This window comes from Malus sylvestris, chromosome 7 (genome assembly GCF_916048215.2).
Source record: "Malus sylvestris chromosome 7, drMalSylv7.2, whole genome shotgun sequence".
In the NCBI taxonomy this organism is placed as follows: domain Eukaryota; kingdom Viridiplantae; phylum Streptophyta; class Magnoliopsida; order Rosales; family Rosaceae; genus Malus; species Malus sylvestris.
Genome location: NC_062266.1, coordinates 35,033,613 through 35,053,074, shown reverse-complemented (window position 1 = coordinate 35,053,074; position 19,462 = coordinate 35,033,613). Strand labels below are relative to the sequence as shown.

Below are 19,462 nucleotides of genomic sequence, written 5' to 3'. Positions count from 1 at the left end.
ATGTATACATCTTTTTCTCTACTAGGAATGTTGAGAAAACAAAAAACATGGCCTTTTTGGTGCTTCTGGTAGCTTTAATCTAGAGAACAGACAAATTGTCCTGTTATTTTGCAAGATATCTCGCTGTATATCGGAAACTCAAAGCAACTGCACTCGTTGCAGTTTCTTGTTATTGTGGAGAATGTCTTGTTCCATGGAACGGTCTTCAGAACAATACAAATGACAGTGTGCAAGAAACACCGTCGTTAAACGATGAGTTTGAATATTAGAAACTGTAGCCTTTACAGGTTTGCCAAACATCAACTATGCATCTGTAAGAGATTAGAAATGCTTGATGTCCAGGCCAATGTTTGGTTTTCATCTTTAAACAAGAGCTTGATATCTCCATTGTTGCTCCTTAGGCAGATCGAAAAGTTGCCGTGACCCTGAGCTTCCTGGTATCCCTCCATCACACGCAAAATCTTATCTGGAAATATCGTAAGGAAACTGTAAGTTCACTGTAAACAAAACGAAACGAAATGAAAATCAGAAGCCTTTGATCTTACACTCCTTTCTTGTTGCTAAGAATCCCAGATGCTTCTTTTGAATGCTCAGAATGAGCTGACTGTGCTTCGAGTATATGGCCGCCAACCCGTATCTTCTGCTTCCTGCTTCAGCAAACAAGAATTTATCTTCTTTTCGTTCTTATAACAGCAACGGGGTTGAAAAATGTGTCCCGTATATTCTTACCAGAAGGAGTGACAACTGATAGTTCAGCTTTTACTTCCAGCAAATTTCGGTTTTTTGGAAAGTAGGCATCCGGGATGGCTCTTGCTTTGAGTGCTGCAGCTCCTCTTAAACCTGCGAGGGATCATTTCGTCAAGTTAAACCCATGTTTTTATGCAGATTCTGGCGAAGGAAACATTCGATGGATTGGGAATTACTTGTTGCAGCAGCAGCTGTGAGTGTGATCATGTCGCCGGTGGTCTGGATAGCCAAGCCTGAGTTGATGGCAGAAGAAACATGAGTGGTGTGCGCACCCAACGACTCTGCAGCTTCGGCACATACTGCAGTAACCAGAGCTGCCGCAGAAGCAACAATGTTGCCTATGATGATGGGGTTGCCATCTTCACCGACTTCTACTGATTCTATGCCGCTCTTGGAAGCTGCAACACTGGCAATCGCAGCAGCCAAGCGTGTGACAGAGAGCGCTGCGTGAACGCTAGCTGTGTGACGCCGGATATCTTCTTTCTTCTTCAGTCTCTGCTGTCTAAGTAAGCTGGTTAAGGATTTGCTTCCCCACCATGATCCCCTGCTGAACATACTGCTTCTTCTCTGAAGTGGAAACTCATTTATAACTTCTTCTATCACCAGTTTCGTATCTTCGGGTTCCCCTGAGCTAAACTTATCGTCCAGCTTTTCGTCTTGTTTCGCTGAACTCCAGTCGTCATGTGAAGGAGACACGTCCTGCAAATTAAGCAATCATCTTGGTAAAATGTATAGACAACTTCGCGTTCCGCCTAGAAGTGATGTTTGCACTCTCATTTTCTTCTCCAGTACTCCTCCCTCGTTTCCCAGATTAAATAAATCAAATGAGAATCAAGAGACAAATGCAGACGAAAAAATGAAAATGTAAAAATCGCATAAGTGAACGATGTCCCATTGATTCGATTGATTTATTAAAGCAGTATAGCTTCTTACAGTTGATGTGAACATCTGTTGAAAGTTATAGGCAGATGAACTCCACGAGCGACAGAGAAACTCCATGGCATGAATTGGGCTGTGTGGAATCTCCACGTACATTGCACACCACATAATTAGCAACAGAAAAAAAAATTAATTAATTTCAAATAAACTCAAATTTTCATCCAGATTCTCGCAAAACAGAGTCTTATTAACTTGTGATCGCCCTTTTTTAATTCTCTTTTCAAGCCAATAAACTCACTGTGTTAGTTGATTGGTATTGCTGGGTTTTAAAGGAGACTGATCTGCCCGCTCCAACTGTCCTATGCAGTTCCTCCATGAATGCTACCTGTACATGTGCATTAAAAGACCGTATCACGTCGGAAACCTAACAAAACAAAGTACAATACATACTATTTTGCGTAAAATTCCCTACCTTAAAGTCGAGGACAGACAGTCGTTGGGATTAATAGCGTGTCGTTGAGATCAGTAGCGTGTTGTTGGGATCGGTAGCGTATCGTCTTTCTCTAAAACCTTAATATAAGGATTTAGAACTAGTTCGCATGACAAAAAATAGTAACCCAAGTAAACAAAGGAGTTGATTAAATAGGAAACCTCATCATCCCCATGGAGTGCTAGTTGTGTACAATTTTAGCAGTTTCCGAGGAAGGTAGGGAACTAGGGTGGGTGAAAACTGTGACACTCTTCCCAAATAGATCCCATAGCTTAATTACTAGTATTATTTTGAGTAGTTCTATTTAGGGATATGGTCACGTGGGAAGCAAGAAAGATGACCAATCGTTTCATCTTCTTCATACTAAAACAGGGCTCGGTCACGTGCCATTTTCGTTTTGCCCAATCGTTGCAAGGGCTTCACGTGCACATGCATGCGGATGAGTTACAATTTTGATGCACTTATGGTCCTTCAGGATGTTGTAAAATGAATAGTACTAGGATTGACTTTTTAGTGTAAAAATATGATTTTTCGTTAAAGTGAACAATACCAGAGCTTTTTGTTAAAGTTCCTTTTAAAGAAACGGGCTACAATTGACTACTAAATTCATTGAAATTGCGTTAGAATTAAGTCTTCTCACTATCTAAATTGTACGAAAACAAGAGTTTTATTACAAAAGAATCAAGTGTCATAAAAAGTTTTGTGGATTTTTCGATGTAAGATTTTTTATACTCTTCAACACCCAAGGCATGGAAGACCAGTTTGCGGATTTCAACCAATTATGATGATGAGTTTTTCTCTTTTATTTTGTTCATTTGGTGCAATAAAATGTCGACTTAGGTTATTGTTTATGGTTAAGATGAAATGAGAGAGAACTTGGATTACTTTCGGAGAATTAAATATTAGACCTCGAACGCGAAAACGAATGGACTAAGGCTACAAATGTCTTGATTTTAGTACCCTTAGTAAATATGAGCTTCTCTCTTCGTTGTAGTCTACTTCTTGTGTGAAAGCATTTTGCTTTGGCTTCTTGTAGATTATTGCAACCACCAAGATATAGTCGTAATGGCATAATATGTCCAACAGATGTTTGCTACATATTTATTTTAGGACATCGTTGGATTGAATAAATCAAACAAAAACAACAATCATGATTAAACAGAAATATGTGAGAACCTAATAAAATGTGTGCTAAATCAATTCTCATTCCAATAGAAGATTAACGGGAACTTTAACGAAAAGTTCCCGGTACGGTTCACTTTAACGAAAACCCACATTTTTACTTTAAAAAATCAATCTTAGTACTATTTGCTTACAACACTTTTTTATCTTTTTCGTTAAAACTCAAAGTTTTCAAAGTTTTCTCGTTAATTTTCCTAAGATTAATACGTCCAGACGGCACCTCCGTTCTTATATGGGTATATGAAAACGGCTTCAAACGACAGTGTTTGTTAACCATGGAACATGGGGCCGGGCTGCTCAGCATGCCACGCCACGAACACAGTCAAACATAAGTTAATGCTAGAGAGACCAACAATTTAAACCATATTTTGTTAACCGTAAGTTTACTTATCATCAAAATAAGTGAATTGGAACATAAATTTGAAAATTTTAACTTCCAATAACAATTTAGAGATTCCACACCAATACATGCGTTTTCTGTAGTAAACTTGCTTCCTCCAACATACCGGAAAACAAAATTCGGCGATTTTGATCCTAACCAGGTGAATAGAAGAGTTCGGGAGGGGACGGTACTGATCCTGAGATCGCGCAACAAAAATACGGTTGCACAAGCTAAAAACCACGCAATTACTTCAAACCTATACAAGAACCATAACCGGCGTTTCTACGATAAGAGAACATGTTCATATGGCCTCCATCTGTTTCTTGTGTTCTGCCGCAGAAAAGCTTCTTAAGCCCGCAGATGTCCGATAACAAGAGAGATGTAATCTCCTTTCTTTCATTCGTTGTGGACTACAGCAAGACAGGCAGGTCATTCATTTCGGATAGAAACATACTTGTCACCGAGCGTTTGAGATTTTAAAATTTCATTCATAAGGTTCTTGAACTTAAGGCTGCAATCTCCACCGCTGCAGGATAACAACGTATAACAAAGGATTAGACGGTTCATTCAATGTCAAAACGAATGCCATGCACACAGAGCAAGGAAAGCAAAATACTGTACGGAAAGGAGAAGGAGAAGAAACATGAATTTTGTGCAGAATGTACAGGGGGGCTAGGATATAAAGCAGGGGCAAAACCTTATACGATGCAAGGATGCAATAGCTCTCAGAGCGCTGCGAATCATGTCTTCATTGCGGTCTACTTCTTGCTTGACAGCATCTTGCTTTGGCTTAAAGTTGATAGTTTTTTGGAGAGGATCCACCAACGAGTCCAGCACTGAAGGATAGAAAATTTTAGATTGCAAATTAACGCCATAACTTCTGAATCTTAGGAAAGAAAAATCAGTAAATTAACTGACCTGCCAGTACGGCAGATGGACACTTGTCCGCAAGCTTTGAGAGGATAAGATGGCAAGGCATCTTAACATCATAATGATCTGGAAAATTGAATCCAATTCAGTTTACAAGGTAATAAATTTAATAAGCACCACCTGCTAACCATCCATCTTCAAATATGCATGAACAAAAACGAAACTCACCATCCAGACCAGATCTAAGATAAGGAACAATAAAAGACGAAGGGTTCACTTGATCAAGACAACTATCCAGCAATGTGTCCACACATTCAAATGCAGCCTTCCTTAACTCAAGTCCATCATCTACAATGTGCTTAAAAGGGCCGAGATCAACTGTCCTGATCAATTCTTTCTGCATCCAGGATTTTCAAGCTAAATAAGAGATCAACCCATGGCTAAGTAAAACAAATGAATGAATGATAGATGGCGGTGTTGCATATAATATGGAGCATTCAAGATCAACTGATACAAATCCAGTGACAGCTGTAACTCGGACTTCTACGTAAGACAGATAATAATGCTATAAATGTAGTAATAGCATTTTTTTTTTAGAAGAATAGTAATAGCATGAATGTCCTCTATTCTGCAAAGGCAGTCTAGCAACCACATAACAGAGGGATAAGTTCAGAACAGTCAACCAACCTTGATTACAGTTTGATCATAAAGAAGCGGCAACAACTCTGGCAGGAGCCCCTTGATCAGATTTGGCTTATTGTGGGCAAATGTACTTAAAACCAACACAGCCGCACGCCTCACATGCTGCATTAGACCATACCACATCAGTCACCAAAAAATCTAAAAGTCCAAACCAACCGAGAACATAACAGCTAACACAATATTGAAAAACAGAAACAATCAAGGGAAACGAAAAACTGAAAGATGGTTTAAAACCCAAAGCACTTTATTTAGTTTATCAAGCATCAGAAATCTAAGACTAACCCGGTCATGATCCTTAATAAGCATCAGGAATGATGCAATTTCAGGATACAATATCTCATCTATCCTCTCCGGCCTCTCAACTATCGAATATTTAACTGCAATGACAACAGTAGCTCTTGTGAAAGCAGCTGGACTGGTTGTTCGTACCTATAGAAACTTAGGATTAGAAAACACAGATATGAAAGTGTAACCCATCAAATATTTTAATAACAAAGCTTAGGCAGAAGGCACAGGGTCATTTGATAAAATACCTTCAGTGCAGGAACAAGTTTTGTGGGTTCAATAAGTGCTATTTTACCAAGACACTCAGCTACAACGTTGCGAACACCCTCTTCCTCGCTTTCACAGTAATTAAAAAGTAAATTAAGTATCTTCTCAACACTGGAATCTGGAAACTCTGCTTTATCTACAGATTGCCTTACTATGACCTGGAAAATGGATGAATACAAACTTAAATATGACAAAACAGACAATACAGGTAACAAAATCAGGCTCTTAAAGTTCAGAAGAATGCACCTCCTTCAGAGAATGAAGCAAGAGGTACTGTTTTTTCTGCTGATTGTCAATCTGGTCCAATATAAAAGGCAAATACTTGAGTAGGTTACCAACAGCAATATTGCCAAGAGCATAGGAGGCTGCAGATTTAATCTCTTCGAAAGGAGATTGAAAGGACTCAATGACAATATTCTCTATATGGTCGTGGGAGCCTAGATTTTTCCGCCTCCCAATCTCCCCGAGACACAGCAAAGCAAGGTGCTGCTTAGCCTATATCATAATAAAAAGAAAGCAATTATACTGGGCTCAAAAATAGTTTATAGCAATAAATAATACTAATAAATCCACTAAATCCCATCATTCTACCCCAAACCACCTAAATATTTATAATAATCTCTACAATCAATCACCAAACCATTGCCACCTTTAAAGATGACCAAATAATAATAACTTATCAAAAATCTATTAGACTACCCCAACTTTACAATGACAGTTTGCGTACACCACCAAATCACTGTCATCTGTGAATATAACCATAATTGAGTTGATTTCATCTTTTTTCCAAACACGACGACTTACTGAATTTGTAGTGCTGTCATCTTTGAGAATTTCAGTGAGCATTTTCACGGTAGATGAACATTGCTTGTCACCAGCAGCAAGGCAAAGGACGGCCACACATTGAGCTATTGAATACAAAGCTTGCTTTGCAACCCCACCCAACTGAGGAGATGGTTTAGCACTCAAAAGAAGAGAGTCTAGCAAGGCATCAAAACTTGTATTTGCAGAATACACCAAGGAAGCAAAAAAGTTTTGCAAAGCCTGCATTATTCAACAAAGTATGTTCTCAAACATGTGCAATGTTTCAATATCATAACAAAACACCCGCTAGATAGAAATTTTTTACCGAAAGGGCTTGCCCCTGCAGCAATGAGCTTCTAATTAATGTTAGTGCTTGCGGAAGAACTTTGCTTCTAACAGCCAAACCAACAACTGGGCTTGACCTGTCAGCCATCAAGGTGCAGCAGAGTTCCAGGGCAAGGGCCGTCATATGCAAGTCTGAATCACTGTAAAGGGGTATTGACAGGAAATTAGGGTTCAGAAACTAAAGCACCCAGCTACTGATCAGACAATACTATGGAAAGAACAAATGAAAAAAAATGGTGAAGCAGCAACAGAACCTTATCAGTGTAGCAAGCTCTACAATAATAACTTCATAAGCTGCTGAACCAATTTTGTCGCCGTAAGCAACAATTAGGGAATTCAAGGTCCCCAATGTTGCCTGTCTTAAAGGCCGATTAGCCTGATTTCCACAAAGGCAAAGAATGTTAGAAAAAATTACATACATGTTTGAGGGGTTCTAAGACAAATGTAAGAAAAAATATTTGTACAAAGTATCAATTCAACATCAAATTAAGCAAATTACCGCACCTTCCTTAGGAATGCAGTCAACTCCGCAATCACTTGCTCCAACACACAGGACAGATCTATTTTCAGCGGAGAAGCGGCAATGACGGCAAATGCCTGGAAACCAAAGCACTTAAGACCTTAAAAACTAAACACATAAACATTGAAATAGAGAGTCCCGTGTGTATGCCTCAAGAACAGAAAGCCCAAAAAAAATGAACATGCGCAGAATTACCTTCACAGCTGTAAGTCGAGTAATCTCGTTTCCCATTCGATCAACAAGCACAGGAAGGCATACAGGTAACTCAACATCAAGGTTATCCCCAAATGTTGACACAACTAGACCCATGCAAGATATAGCACATTCCTTGACCTCCTGAATAAGAATGGACATGAGCAACAATACAGACATAACCATTTAAGACAAATTATTCGTAAAGTACAATCTAAGAGGAATTTTACTGACCTGATCTTGATCTTGGTTTGTCAAGCGTGACATTATGGCATTATATATTGGATGAACGTAAGGTTTGAAGTCAAAACCAACTCCCTACATGAAAAAAGCCAAATAATTTAAGCAAAGTGGTTTGACAATGCATCAAACCTAAAGTGCCTAAGGGTGCCAATTAATTCACCTCAATATTTGGGCGAACCACACGGACAAGTTCCCCACACACTCTTAATGCCTCAGCTGTGACTTTGTAATAACGCTCCCCCACAGCAGATAAAACAGGACTAGAAAGAGCCTGCAATAATATCAGTTTATAAATTATACCGTCACCGTACCTACACAAAATGCACCTTGTGGTCTATTTCTCACTATCATAATGTAATTAACTGCAATATATTTCAATAAAAAAAAAAATCTGTATCATATCAGCATATTCATAGCATAGCATAAACGTAAGAATTACTGTACTTACCTTGATGTAAGGATGGAAAACAGAAGGATAATGCGATGCCAAGACCAATCTTGTAAATATAAGAGCTTCAATCTTCAAATTGGAGGTAGAGGACTTATCCTAGAAAGAAAATTAAAGAGAACAAATATCAGCATTAGAGAAAATTATATTAAACTAATGGGGAATAAACTTCCAGTTTGAGAGAATAGTACTTACATTTAATGCCTTTTCAATTCCGGGAATGAGTGAGCCAATGTGATCCGCCAGGCAATCTGGCAAGACCACCACAAGTTCTTTCAAAACGGAAAACGCGCCAACCTGCAAATAGATCAATGTTATATAGTTCATAATATGTCCATAATGAACCCATCCGATAGGGGCATCAGATATTCCAACCTTTGTCTTGATAGATTTCTCACGTAGCTGCCTATTTATAGATCTGATGATCTTTGGCACTTCTTGCTTCAGTAGCCACCTTGGACTGCAAAATATGCCAATAATTTAGCCAATATCACATCATGTATTCTTGATAACGAGAAAAACCATGCAACTCAAGCAATGGGGAAAAAGAAATTGAAATCCCAAGGAGTTGCTGACAGAGCAATCTCTCTAAAGTTGTGGAAGATGATCATAGAGTAAAAGAAAGCAGTTATGAGAACTATACACAAAACATTTATAATAATCAATTCCCTAGTTAAGAATCTAAAATTTCTAAAACCATACTCATCTAAGAAAATGCTAGATAGGAGGTAAGAACGAAAACAAACTGCGTGTGATTTGACAATAGGATCACGCACAAGTGTACAACTAAGTTACCTCTGTTCATTTATGTCATTTTGTCCTTTTGTAACATTTCCAGTTTGTTGCAACAGTTCAGTGAATGTATTGAAAATGTCCATCTGCAGAGAAATATTATCAGATAATCAACCCCATGAAGCTCAATGGAAAACTAACAGATGTTCATTCTGGCTTACCTTGACATTTTCCTCCCTCTCTTTAAATCTGTCAATTAATTTCGGACAAGCCTGCAGAAAAGCAGAAACCCACATATTAATAATATCATGTGAAAAAAAAAAAAAAAACATAATTGAAGAGCTATTTCAAAGATACCTCCCCATACAGCTTTGATAGCATCTCAGGACGTGATACAATTAATGCCGATAAGCATTTAGCTGCTGCTCTACGAACTTTCCAGCTGACATCTTCATCATCTGTATATTCTGTCGCACTCCCACTATAACATAATAAAGAAGACAGAATAACTAGAAATTTTATTGAATACCTCTGGGTCTGTGACTATGAATCAATTATAACGTCAAACATAGTGAACACGTACTCATCTTCCTCCTCCTCATGAGTTTCATCATCAGTATCTTCTTCCATGTTATCAGTGAAGTTTGGGTCATAACTTAGATATTCCAAGTTAAGATGAAGAATTTCATCACAATACGGAGAAATGTCCCTGGGGCACCTAAGCAGAAAACTCTCTAATGCCTGCAGTCAAAAGCATATATGAGCATAAACCAAATTTATAAATATAGGTATAATAAAATCGGTATATACATAACACACCTTTTATATAGTCCTGGAAATAAACAGAAAAATCTAAAAACAATACAGAACAAACATACAGTACCTGCAAGCTGTATTCACGAAGCTCCTCGTCATTCTCTGATGCACTTGTGCAGTAATTAATTAACACTGGGACAGTGTCAGCAAGATGGGGTCCAAAACGATATCCAACAGCACGACTGCACACAGTGATATAAACTAGTTACCAAAAGTAAGTTACTCTATGACTAAAATCAGATACTTGTATATCCATGGTTATAGTCATCTACCCCACTTCTTTTGGCCATACATTACTCCCCACTTGAAAGTGAATAACATCAGCCTTTATTACCCCAGCTATAAATGGGGAAATGGAACCAAAGGCATTTCATTAAAACCCACAAAGCTCACCTTAAAGCACCAATCATCTGAATATTTGTTCGAGTCATTTCTGATTTTGTGCCTTTATTTCTCAATTTCTGGACAACTTCAGTGGTTGCCTTTGCTAACAGATCATCTGACAAGCTCGATGCAAGGGAAGCTGAAGGCAAAACAATTTGTACAGTTTAATCTACTATTTCATTATAGACTTGCCAACACCAACTTCCACAAGAATGAACAGGTTTCTCAATACATGGTATTGTGTACATGTTTCTTTGGAAAAGATGATTAATTACAATCTAGGACAACTTTTAGATTTCAGAAATAAATAACAAGAACCCAAAAAAGTATAAACAGACTATTTGTGTTTAGATCTTCAAAACAACTTGTACTTGTTTCAGGCAAAGCAAAATAACGTTGATGTGATCAACCACATGACCCTCTTGAACTAGTATTATGGGCTTAGTGAGTGCAAAAGAACCAGTGAATCTTACCAATGCATGACACAGTTTTCTTCCTCACGCTGGCTTGATTGTAGCTCAACTGAGACAAGAGAGCACTTAATAGCAGCTCATGATCAGTTGCCATTAAATTGCCAAACTTATGAAGAACATCACATAAGTTATCAAGACATTCACATTTGATCTCATGGTTCATTCCCTGGGATTACAGCACAATAAATCAGAAATAAACACCAAAAGTTGGCATCTAGGAATAGTAAAAGCAAAAATGGAATAACAGATGACAACAGATGACAACAGAGGAAATGAAAGATAGCACAACCCTTTTATTGAATTAATCACTAGTTTATGAGCCTTTATTCAAACAAGATCACATATCAATTAACTAAGGGATATAAATCATTCATTTCCTTTCCCCTTCAGGTATTACCCCAATTTTCATTCTGTTATTCCAGTTCACAGACAGCCTGCAGAACCAATTGCCCTTCTACTAACAAAGTTGCTAAAAACAAAATAAAAATACCAAGATAAACACACATCAATTCTTTGTCATTGTAAAATTGCAAACTTATAAAACCTTTTCATTGTTTAGACAGCCTTCACACATTCCAAAGTGTGGCTACTTACAAATTTCAAACATCACTACGGTCACCATGGATGTGAATTTGTTGAATGCATGTGCAAATCATCAATCTCATTAGTTACTTCATTTCCAAGTTAGTAGACAGAACTTAACTTATTAAATAATAGAAAGAGTATGTACCCAAAAGGGAAAAAATATCTATGATAAAGTGAAAAGGATAAGATCTATTAACTCACTGGATCAGTAATTCCTTTAACCAACTGCGGCAAAATAGATAGAAGAATAGACTGGGCAAGAGACTGAGTGGAAATTTCAGCAATAATAGTCTTCAAAGCTATGCTTGCAATATCACGATGATCCTTGTCCTTTAGCAATTTCTCACAAAGCTTATTTGTCATCTCCACAACTCGTGGCTCGCTGACCTTCTTAACTAATGGAACGAGACTGCAGTATTACATAAAAATAACAGACAAAGAATCAAATTAAATGTTGCATAAATCTTCAACTGCAGCATTTCCGTATCATAAAATTTTATTCCAAATATTCTACTCATCCAAACAGTATACGCCAAAACAAAATAAGGTGTCAATGAAAGGTTATGACTAGTTTTTTTTATGATTAGTAGGACACTTCCATTTGGAGATGTGAGTTTGATAATTGAGGACATGATACTTGAAAGCATCCATGGCTGAAACTTCTGCAGAGACTTCCATAACATTCTATTAATCAACCTACAAACTCTGACAATATATCTAAAACTTATGCAAAGGTTACTTTACTAGCAAAGAACTAAGAAAGCTTTATAAGTTTGTAAAATTCTTTATTAAAATCCACCAATAACAGTTGTATAATCATTTGCAAACACTAGTCAGAACCATACTTGCACAGCAATGACAACAGTGAACAGTGAATTGAATTAAAGCATGGTGTAACCAACAGATAAGAGGAAAATCAACTCTGTTTGTGTAATAGGTAAAATCATACAAAAATTCCATACCATTTCACGGCCAATCCAGATACATCACCAGCAACATCATCAAGTTGCTGTATAATAATACTTGTCAACTTTATCTCCAGATCAGAATCAGCTTTAAAACTATCTTTGTTTAATTCGTTCAGTAAATCAGAAGTAGCCATATATCTGAAATCCTTATCCTTGCCCGTCATCTGCAAAACAAACTCAAACAAATCAAAACATATCACACGTACTGCTAGCTGAAACAACAGGTGAGAATTCATCTTCCTTTCACCAACAAACATGCTCCTAGAAACAAATTAGTGTCTATCAAGGAAACACAAGCTTCAAAGGAACATACCTTCTCCAGTATACCGGTCATTGCTAAGTTCGCCATTTCGGCAATGCTATATGAAGGGGTGCTGTGCGCAGCGAACTCGAAAAAGTGTCACTGCTTACTTATATCCAAATATAACAAGAAACAAAAATGAAATTCCAAGATTATATAATAAAAAATTACAAAACACAGTACACATTATATACATACACCACAAAAGAAATTAAACAAATACGTCGTGCAACCCAACAGAAAAGGAAACCCTAGCTGCCAATCAGAAATCAGTAACAGAAACAACTCAATCCATGATAAACACTAACCCTAGCGACATTGCCAAACTAAAAGCTACCCCGTTTAACAAAACTATCAACAATCCATAACATATCAGTTCATCAAACGATCCAACGCTTCTCAAATATTCTATCACAAACAAATAGCCAAACAAAAACGAGAAGCATAAACTGAAAACGGGGAAATTGAAACGAGTTGAATCGCATGGGAAGAAAACAGAAGACGAGAGAGAAGCTTACCGGCGGTTTGCGGCGGCCGGAGACGACGAGCTCAGTGAGTCAGTAAGGTGGTATATTGTAGGGGATGGTGGAGGAGAGAGTTTGTGTGGAAGGGAAGGGGCTTTTATATACCTGTATAAGGCACTCGACCCCAGATCCGCAATATCATCCCCCCACCTGGAATAATTTGGTATCCAAACCACGCCTTATTTTTTAATCCAATTATTTAGGCATAGTTCTTGGATACAATATTTTTTGTTTTAAAAAAGATTAATTTAGCTAAATTATTTAATATTTATTGTTTTAAAAACAAAAAATTATATTTTAAAAACATATCAAACCAAATTTAAGTTTTAAACTCGCTCAAACTTCTCCAATCATTTGGCTCAAAGAATTTTTTTGGTTAAAACTTATTTTATACCAAATTTATTCCAGAAAATGAGCCAAGTTGTGGAACCAGTTGCTAATGTTGTTGCAAAAAAACCAGCAATTATTTTTTTATTGGAGAGCCCACGTGGTTGTATAGTTAGTTAAACCAACGTTCTATATTCCATTCTTCAAAAATCAAATTTATAAATACATTAAATCCAATGATTGAGACGATCAAATCTAATGGTAAAACAAAAATCTACAACCCAAAATTGGACATAGTTTAAAATTTTATTTTAATCAAAATTCACTAAAAAAACTCTATAAATTCCAATGTATTTGTTCAAACATTCACACAAAATCAATTATCGTCAAACAATTATTCCTTTTTTTCTTTCTACCCATCTATGTATTTCTGTTTAAGAATTGGGTTGGTTGTGGGCAGTGGCGAAGCCACGTGAGGGCGAGGAGTGGCGGCCGCCACTCCCCTCGCCGGAAAAACAAGGCTGGAGCGCTGGCCCGCCCCTCCCCTCCTGCTGCTGCTCTTCGTCTCATCTGGTACAGCGCCGGTGCTGCAGTTCTGCTCTGTTGAATTTTTTTTCAAAACACCCAAGTGCTGTTTCGTATAAATGGGGAAAAGAAACCGTGCCGTTTCGTATAAGTGGGGAAAAGAAAAAAAATATGTATAGAGGGGACCACTGTCTCCAAAGCTCACCACTGTCTCCAAACCCACCGGTTGCTGGTCCTGTTTCAAGCCATCGAACGCTCCACTATGCTCAACGCACGGTGGTATCTGCAGTGTGACTTCCATATTCTGTCTTTTGGAAGCAAAAGCTTTGCCTGACTTGGTGAGGCTGTTATCGGGAGAAGTGTATGAAACTGCCATCGAAGCAATTTAAACTTTTTCGACATTGGTTGTCAAAGCCTCTCCTTAAAGAGGAGCCAGCGTCTTGCATGAGGCTGATGCCATAAAGCCAATGTTGGAGATCTTGTCTTGGGGAACAGATTCTCTACAAGAAGATGCATTGAGTCTCCTCGAAAAGGTTTCATGTCGAAGGAAATGGTTGATGTGTATGAATCAGCAGCTAGATTAAATATTGCTGGTCTAACTAGCACGAACATCCATGAGGATGGTCGCCATTGTCACTCCTTGAACGTTATTCGAAATCATCAACTTCTTTTACTCCGGGACTGATGTAAGGCTAACAAGTTTTGGTTATCAGATTAGAAGAACAAATGTACTTCAACTTTGTGAATATACAATGATTGAGTTGGAAAATTTAGTGCAGCAATTGTCACTAGCAAACATATTTATCATACTATTCAGTGATTACATTTTCTCTTGGATTTGACCTTTTTTTTATAATTGTTTTACTCTCATCAAACTTAAGGCCTCTCACTTAGATCGTGGTACTAAGTCTGAGTGGCTTTTTAATCTTGCTTTGGATGAGTCAAATTTTTGGACAACGTCGAAGTTTTAGCTTTCTGCAAAAGATCTCCAACTTCCGTAAATTATTCTTAGGTTAGGCTAGCCAAACGAAAATAATCTTATCAAACGTGGAGCTAGTATGTCCAAGTTACATGGACAAAGCTATGATGGAGCTAATAATATGAAAGGTGAGCTAAATGGCCTTACAACAAAGATTTTGAACAAGTATCCTTAAGCATTTTATGTTCATTGTTTTGCACACCAACTTCAACTAGCTTTTGTAACCGTTGCAAAGGGAATTGAGGGTGTCGCCATTTTGTGCTATGAAAAGAGCTTTTTCTGCTATGAAGATTGTGAAAACACCATTACATAACAAAATGGGAGATCAATGGTTGAGTGATAGCATGCTTGTTTACATTGAGAGAGATGTATTTACTTTTATTGATAATGAGCATATTATGCGACGTTTTCATGACATGAAACCTCGCCGTCAACAATTGTAATTTGTTTGTATTGATTAATTATGAAAGACATTACTATATAAAAAGATTTAGCTGTTACCATTTTTCTTTAACCTTGCACTATTTTAAGTTCGCCCTTCCCCCCGAGAAATTCTGGCTTCGCCACTGGTTGTGGGGTTTTTTATGTTCTTTCATATGGTGCATATGTGTAATAATAAGGTAGGTTTAATGATTTTTTATTATTTAAATATTTTTATGTTAAAATGTCTAACAAATAAATTAAGATAATCTACATAAAAAAAATTATGAAGTTACCAAAAAGTTTGCTTAAAATCAATTTTTTTAATTTTGGACTAAAATTTTAAGTAAAACTATTGAATGAGAAAAGTTGTTACTAATCTAAAAAAAATTGAGTAAATTGTAGTAATGGTCCCTCAATTTTAATCAAATTTGAACAATGGTCCCTCAACTCATCAAAATGTGCCGTTATGATCTTTTTCGCCAACTATGTCAAAATTATGTCAAAATAAGTTACGTTTGAAGGACTATTACTACAATTAGGTTAAAGTTAAAGGACCATTGCTCTAATTGAGTTAAACTTGAGGGACAATTTCTCTAGTTGAATTAAAGTTTAGAGATCATTAATACAATTTTTTCTTATTTGATTTTCCATATTTGAACGTTGATTTAGCCTCACATATACGGCACGTAACTCATTTTGACATAAATTCTAATGGAGTTGACAAAAATGATCATAACTGGACATTTTGATGAGTTGAGGGACCATTGCATGGTAATAGATTTTTAGTTAAGAGATCATTACTCCAATTGGGTTAAAGTTGAAGGACCAATTGGGTTAAATAGAATTTAGTGAATATCTAAAGGCTTATTTGGAAGTGTTTTTAAGATGACTGAAAGCGTTTTTATTAAAAATGATTTTGAAATCAATCATATTCAAGTGAATTATGGAAAAACATTTGAATTATTTCATGCAAGAAGCAACATTTATTTATTTTTTATTTTTTTTGAAAGAAGTACAATATTCCATAAATGAGAAAGAAACCGTACAAGCAACAAGGATATGGAGCTAGCAATGGGCCTCAATAAAAACCTTGCCAGGGATTTCAACCTGGTTCAAGGGAAAAATAATGCACTACACCTCTAAATTAAATAATAATTCTATCTTCAAAAAGCAAATCAGAGATTAGAAGGTTCTTCAAACCATAAAACTTGAGTATCCCTCATTAAGCCCAATCTCACGAGCCGATATGCAATCTTGCTCGTCTCACGTCGACCAAATGTGGCCTTCCAATTCAGAAAAGACTTCAACATTTAACTAGCATAATTCAAAATATTACCAAACGTACCATTGCTTAGAGCTGCCGTGTCACTTTGCAAAACATTGATAACCAACATTACATCCCCATGCACTTCCAACTACATTACTCCCAGGTTACAAGCAAAAAGAACTGCTGCCCGAGCAGCCATGATCTCAGCCAAAACTGCCGAGCTGACCCCTCTGAAATGCATAGTTGTAGCTGAATCACCACAGTAATACCCTATAACTCACCTAGCTCGTCTCATGCGCCATCGAAGTTACATTTAAACCAGCCCACACTAGGTTTCTCCTATTTTTGAGGGGTGGTCTGTTAGCTGCCCTTTTTAGGACTATGTCATTTCCTAAATTCCTGCAACCATGCGTGGGACTTACAAATAATATCCACCTAATTCAATGCCTTCCCATTCCATAAAAAAGAGTTACGTTCCTTCCAGATATTCCATATCAATATCAAAACTGAGTCAAAGCTTTGACAGGCAAGTAATCCCGCCACCTCTACCAGCCACATACGGAAACTACCATGGAATTGTCTTTCTGTCCTCAAACATAATGGGCTAGAAAATCAGATAGACGCTAATCTAGGGCATTCCAATAACGCATGTTCAACACTTTCCGTTTATCCATCACAAAAAATGACAAGTAGCAGTTGTGATCACCTTTCTTCTCATCAAATTTTCTCTAGTTGGTAAGGCATTTAGACAGCACTGCCATACGCATATGTTTCAAACCCCCCATTCATTTCAGAACTAGTGGTTTCATCCCCACTTATATTTCCACCCGACCGAGCCACCAAGTAAGCACTTTTTGTCAAAAACATTCCATCCTTCTCTGCAACCCAACCTAACTGCTATGGTGGCTTGAAATAACTCAAGGGAATGCTCAGAATCAGCTTTGCCTCTTCCTCGTAGAACATGCACTTAATTAAATCCCCATTCCATTGGACACACCCCTCATCTACCAACAAACCATCCACTGTAGTATCGTGCTTCACTCCAAGAGGAATAAAACTTAAAACCTTAAAGTGCTTTTGAAAACCGAATGAGATGTATTCAGTTGAGAATTTGAGGGACTTTAATGAATTTATAAATTCATGGATTTTTATAGAGTTTAATTGATTTGTAGATATTTCATATAAAATTTTGATTCAATTCCTTCGAAATCTCATGAGGATAATTGAGATTTGTGGATGCTTAAAATACACTACGAAATCTCTCAAATTCTCTCAAATTCCTCAACTCAACTCTCTTAATTTTTTTAAAATAAATTTCTAATTGAATACATCTGGAATGTTATAAACTTATTTAAAATCCTAATTGAATACACCCGAATTTCTAAGGATTTTAATAAACTATCTTAAAATTATAATTGAATACACCTTGAATTTCAGAGAATCACTTAAAATCCTGAATGAATACCCCTAAATTCATTAAAAGAATTAAAATCCTTCAAAATTTCAATTGAATACACTTCCCAAAATTAATTTTACCAAAAACATTTTTAATCATTTTAAAAACATTGTCAAATAAGCTCTAACACACTAGAGTGTATTGTATTTACATAATTGCTTTCCGTGCAGTAAAACGCCACCAGGTGCCCAAGGTTTTGATGTGGGGGACTCATGACTCATGAGCACTCTTGATTTTTATAGAGTTTAATTGATTTGTAGATATTTCATATAAAATTTTGATTCAATTCCTTCGAAATCTCATGAGGATAATTGAGATTTGTGGATGCTTAAAATACACTACGAAATCTCTCAAATTCTCTCAAATTCCTCAACTCAACTCTCTTAATTTTTTAAAAATAAATTTCTAATTGAATACATCTGGAATGTTATAAATTTATTTAAAATCCTAATTGAATACACCCGAATTTCTAAGATTTTAATAAACTATCTTAAAATTATAATTGAATACACCTTGAATTTCAGAGAATCACTTAAAATCCTGAATGAATACCCCTAAATTCATTAAAAGAATTAAAATCCTTCAAAATTTCAATTGAATACACTTCTCAAAATTAATTTTACCAAAAACATTTTTAATCATTTTAAAAACATTGTCAAATAAGCTCTAACACACTAGAGTGTATTGTATTTACATAATTGCTTTCCGTGCAGTAAAACGCCACCAGGTGCCCAAGGTTTTGATGTGGGGGACTCATGACTCATGAACGCTCTTGATTTTTATAGAGTTTAATTGATTTGTAGATATTTCATATAAAATTTTGATTCAATTCCCTCGAAATCTCATGAGGATAATTGAGATTTGTGGATGCTTAAAATACACTACGAAATCTCTCAAATTCTCTCAAATTCCTCAACTCAACTCTCTTAATTTTTTTAAAATAAATTTCTAATTGAATACATCTGGAATGTTATAAACTTATTTAAAATCCTAATTGAATACACCCGAATTTCTAAGGATTTTAATAAACTATCTTAAAATTATAATTTAATACACCTTGAATTTTAGAGAATCACTTAAAATCCTGAATGAATACCCCTAAATTCATTAAAAGAATTAAAATCCTTCAAAATTTCAATTGAATACACTTCCCAAAATTAATTTTACCAAAAACATTTTTAATCATTTTAAAAACATTGTCAAATAAGCTCTAACACACTAGAGTGTATTGTATTTACATAATTGCTTTCCGCGCAGTAAAACGCCACCAGGTGCCCAAGGTTTTGATGTGCGGGACTCATGAGTCATGAACGCTCTTGTGTCGTTAAGAGGCTCGAAAAAGCGAA

General features: G+C 36.5%; 2 protein-coding genes across 4 annotated transcripts; both read right to left on the bottom strand.

The window, feature by feature from the left end:
• Positions 1-128: 128 nt before the first annotated feature.
• LOC126628708 (VAN3-binding protein-like) lies at positions 129-2,337 on the bottom strand. The gene is made up of 7 exons (XM_050298491.1): positions 2,099-2,337; positions 1,925-2,011; positions 1,681-1,770; positions 924-1,446; positions 730-840; positions 546-647; positions 129-466 (listed from the first exon to the last, which is right to left on the bottom strand). Exons 2-7 carry the CDS (start codon positions 2,000-2,002, stop codon positions 300-302), a joined length of 1,071 nt encoding a protein of 356 aa, XP_050154448.1. The 5' UTR covers positions 2,003-2,011; positions 2,099-2,337; the 3' UTR covers positions 129-299.
• A 1,327-nt stretch (positions 2,338-3,664) lies between these two features.
• Positions 3,665-13,301, bottom strand: LOC126629110 (cullin-associated NEDD8-dissociated protein 1-like). 3 transcript variants are annotated; one of them, XM_050298996.1, is made up of 29 exons: positions 13,134-13,301; positions 12,628-12,724; positions 12,309-12,478; positions 11,548-11,755; positions 10,762-10,927; positions 10,298-10,427; positions 9,972-10,086; positions 9,672-9,829; positions 9,446-9,569; positions 9,310-9,360; positions 9,152-9,234; positions 8,732-8,816; positions 8,552-8,653; positions 8,357-8,455; positions 8,069-8,179; positions 7,900-7,983; positions 7,669-7,809; positions 7,458-7,550; positions 7,208-7,329; positions 6,934-7,093; positions 6,609-6,848; positions 6,051-6,299; positions 5,786-5,962; positions 5,535-5,681; positions 5,238-5,354; positions 4,779-4,947; positions 4,599-4,676; positions 4,378-4,516; positions 3,665-4,206 (listed from the first exon to the last, which is right to left on the bottom strand). In XM_050298996.1, the coding sequence occupies exons 2-29, from the start codon at positions 12,661-12,663 to the stop codon at positions 4,110-4,112; spliced, it is 3,651 nt and encodes a 1,216-aa protein (XP_050154953.1). In that variant the 5' UTR covers positions 12,664-12,724; positions 13,134-13,301; the 3' UTR covers positions 3,665-4,109. The 3 variants fall into 3 exon arrangements, with proteins under 3 accessions (XP_050154953.1, XP_050154954.1, XP_050154955.1); XM_050298997.1 differs by having other exon boundaries at positions 12,628-12,717; positions 13,134-13,300; XM_050298998.1 differs by having other exon boundaries at positions 12,628-12,720; positions 13,134-13,293.
• Between the last annotated feature and the right edge of the window lie 6,161 nt (positions 13,302-19,462).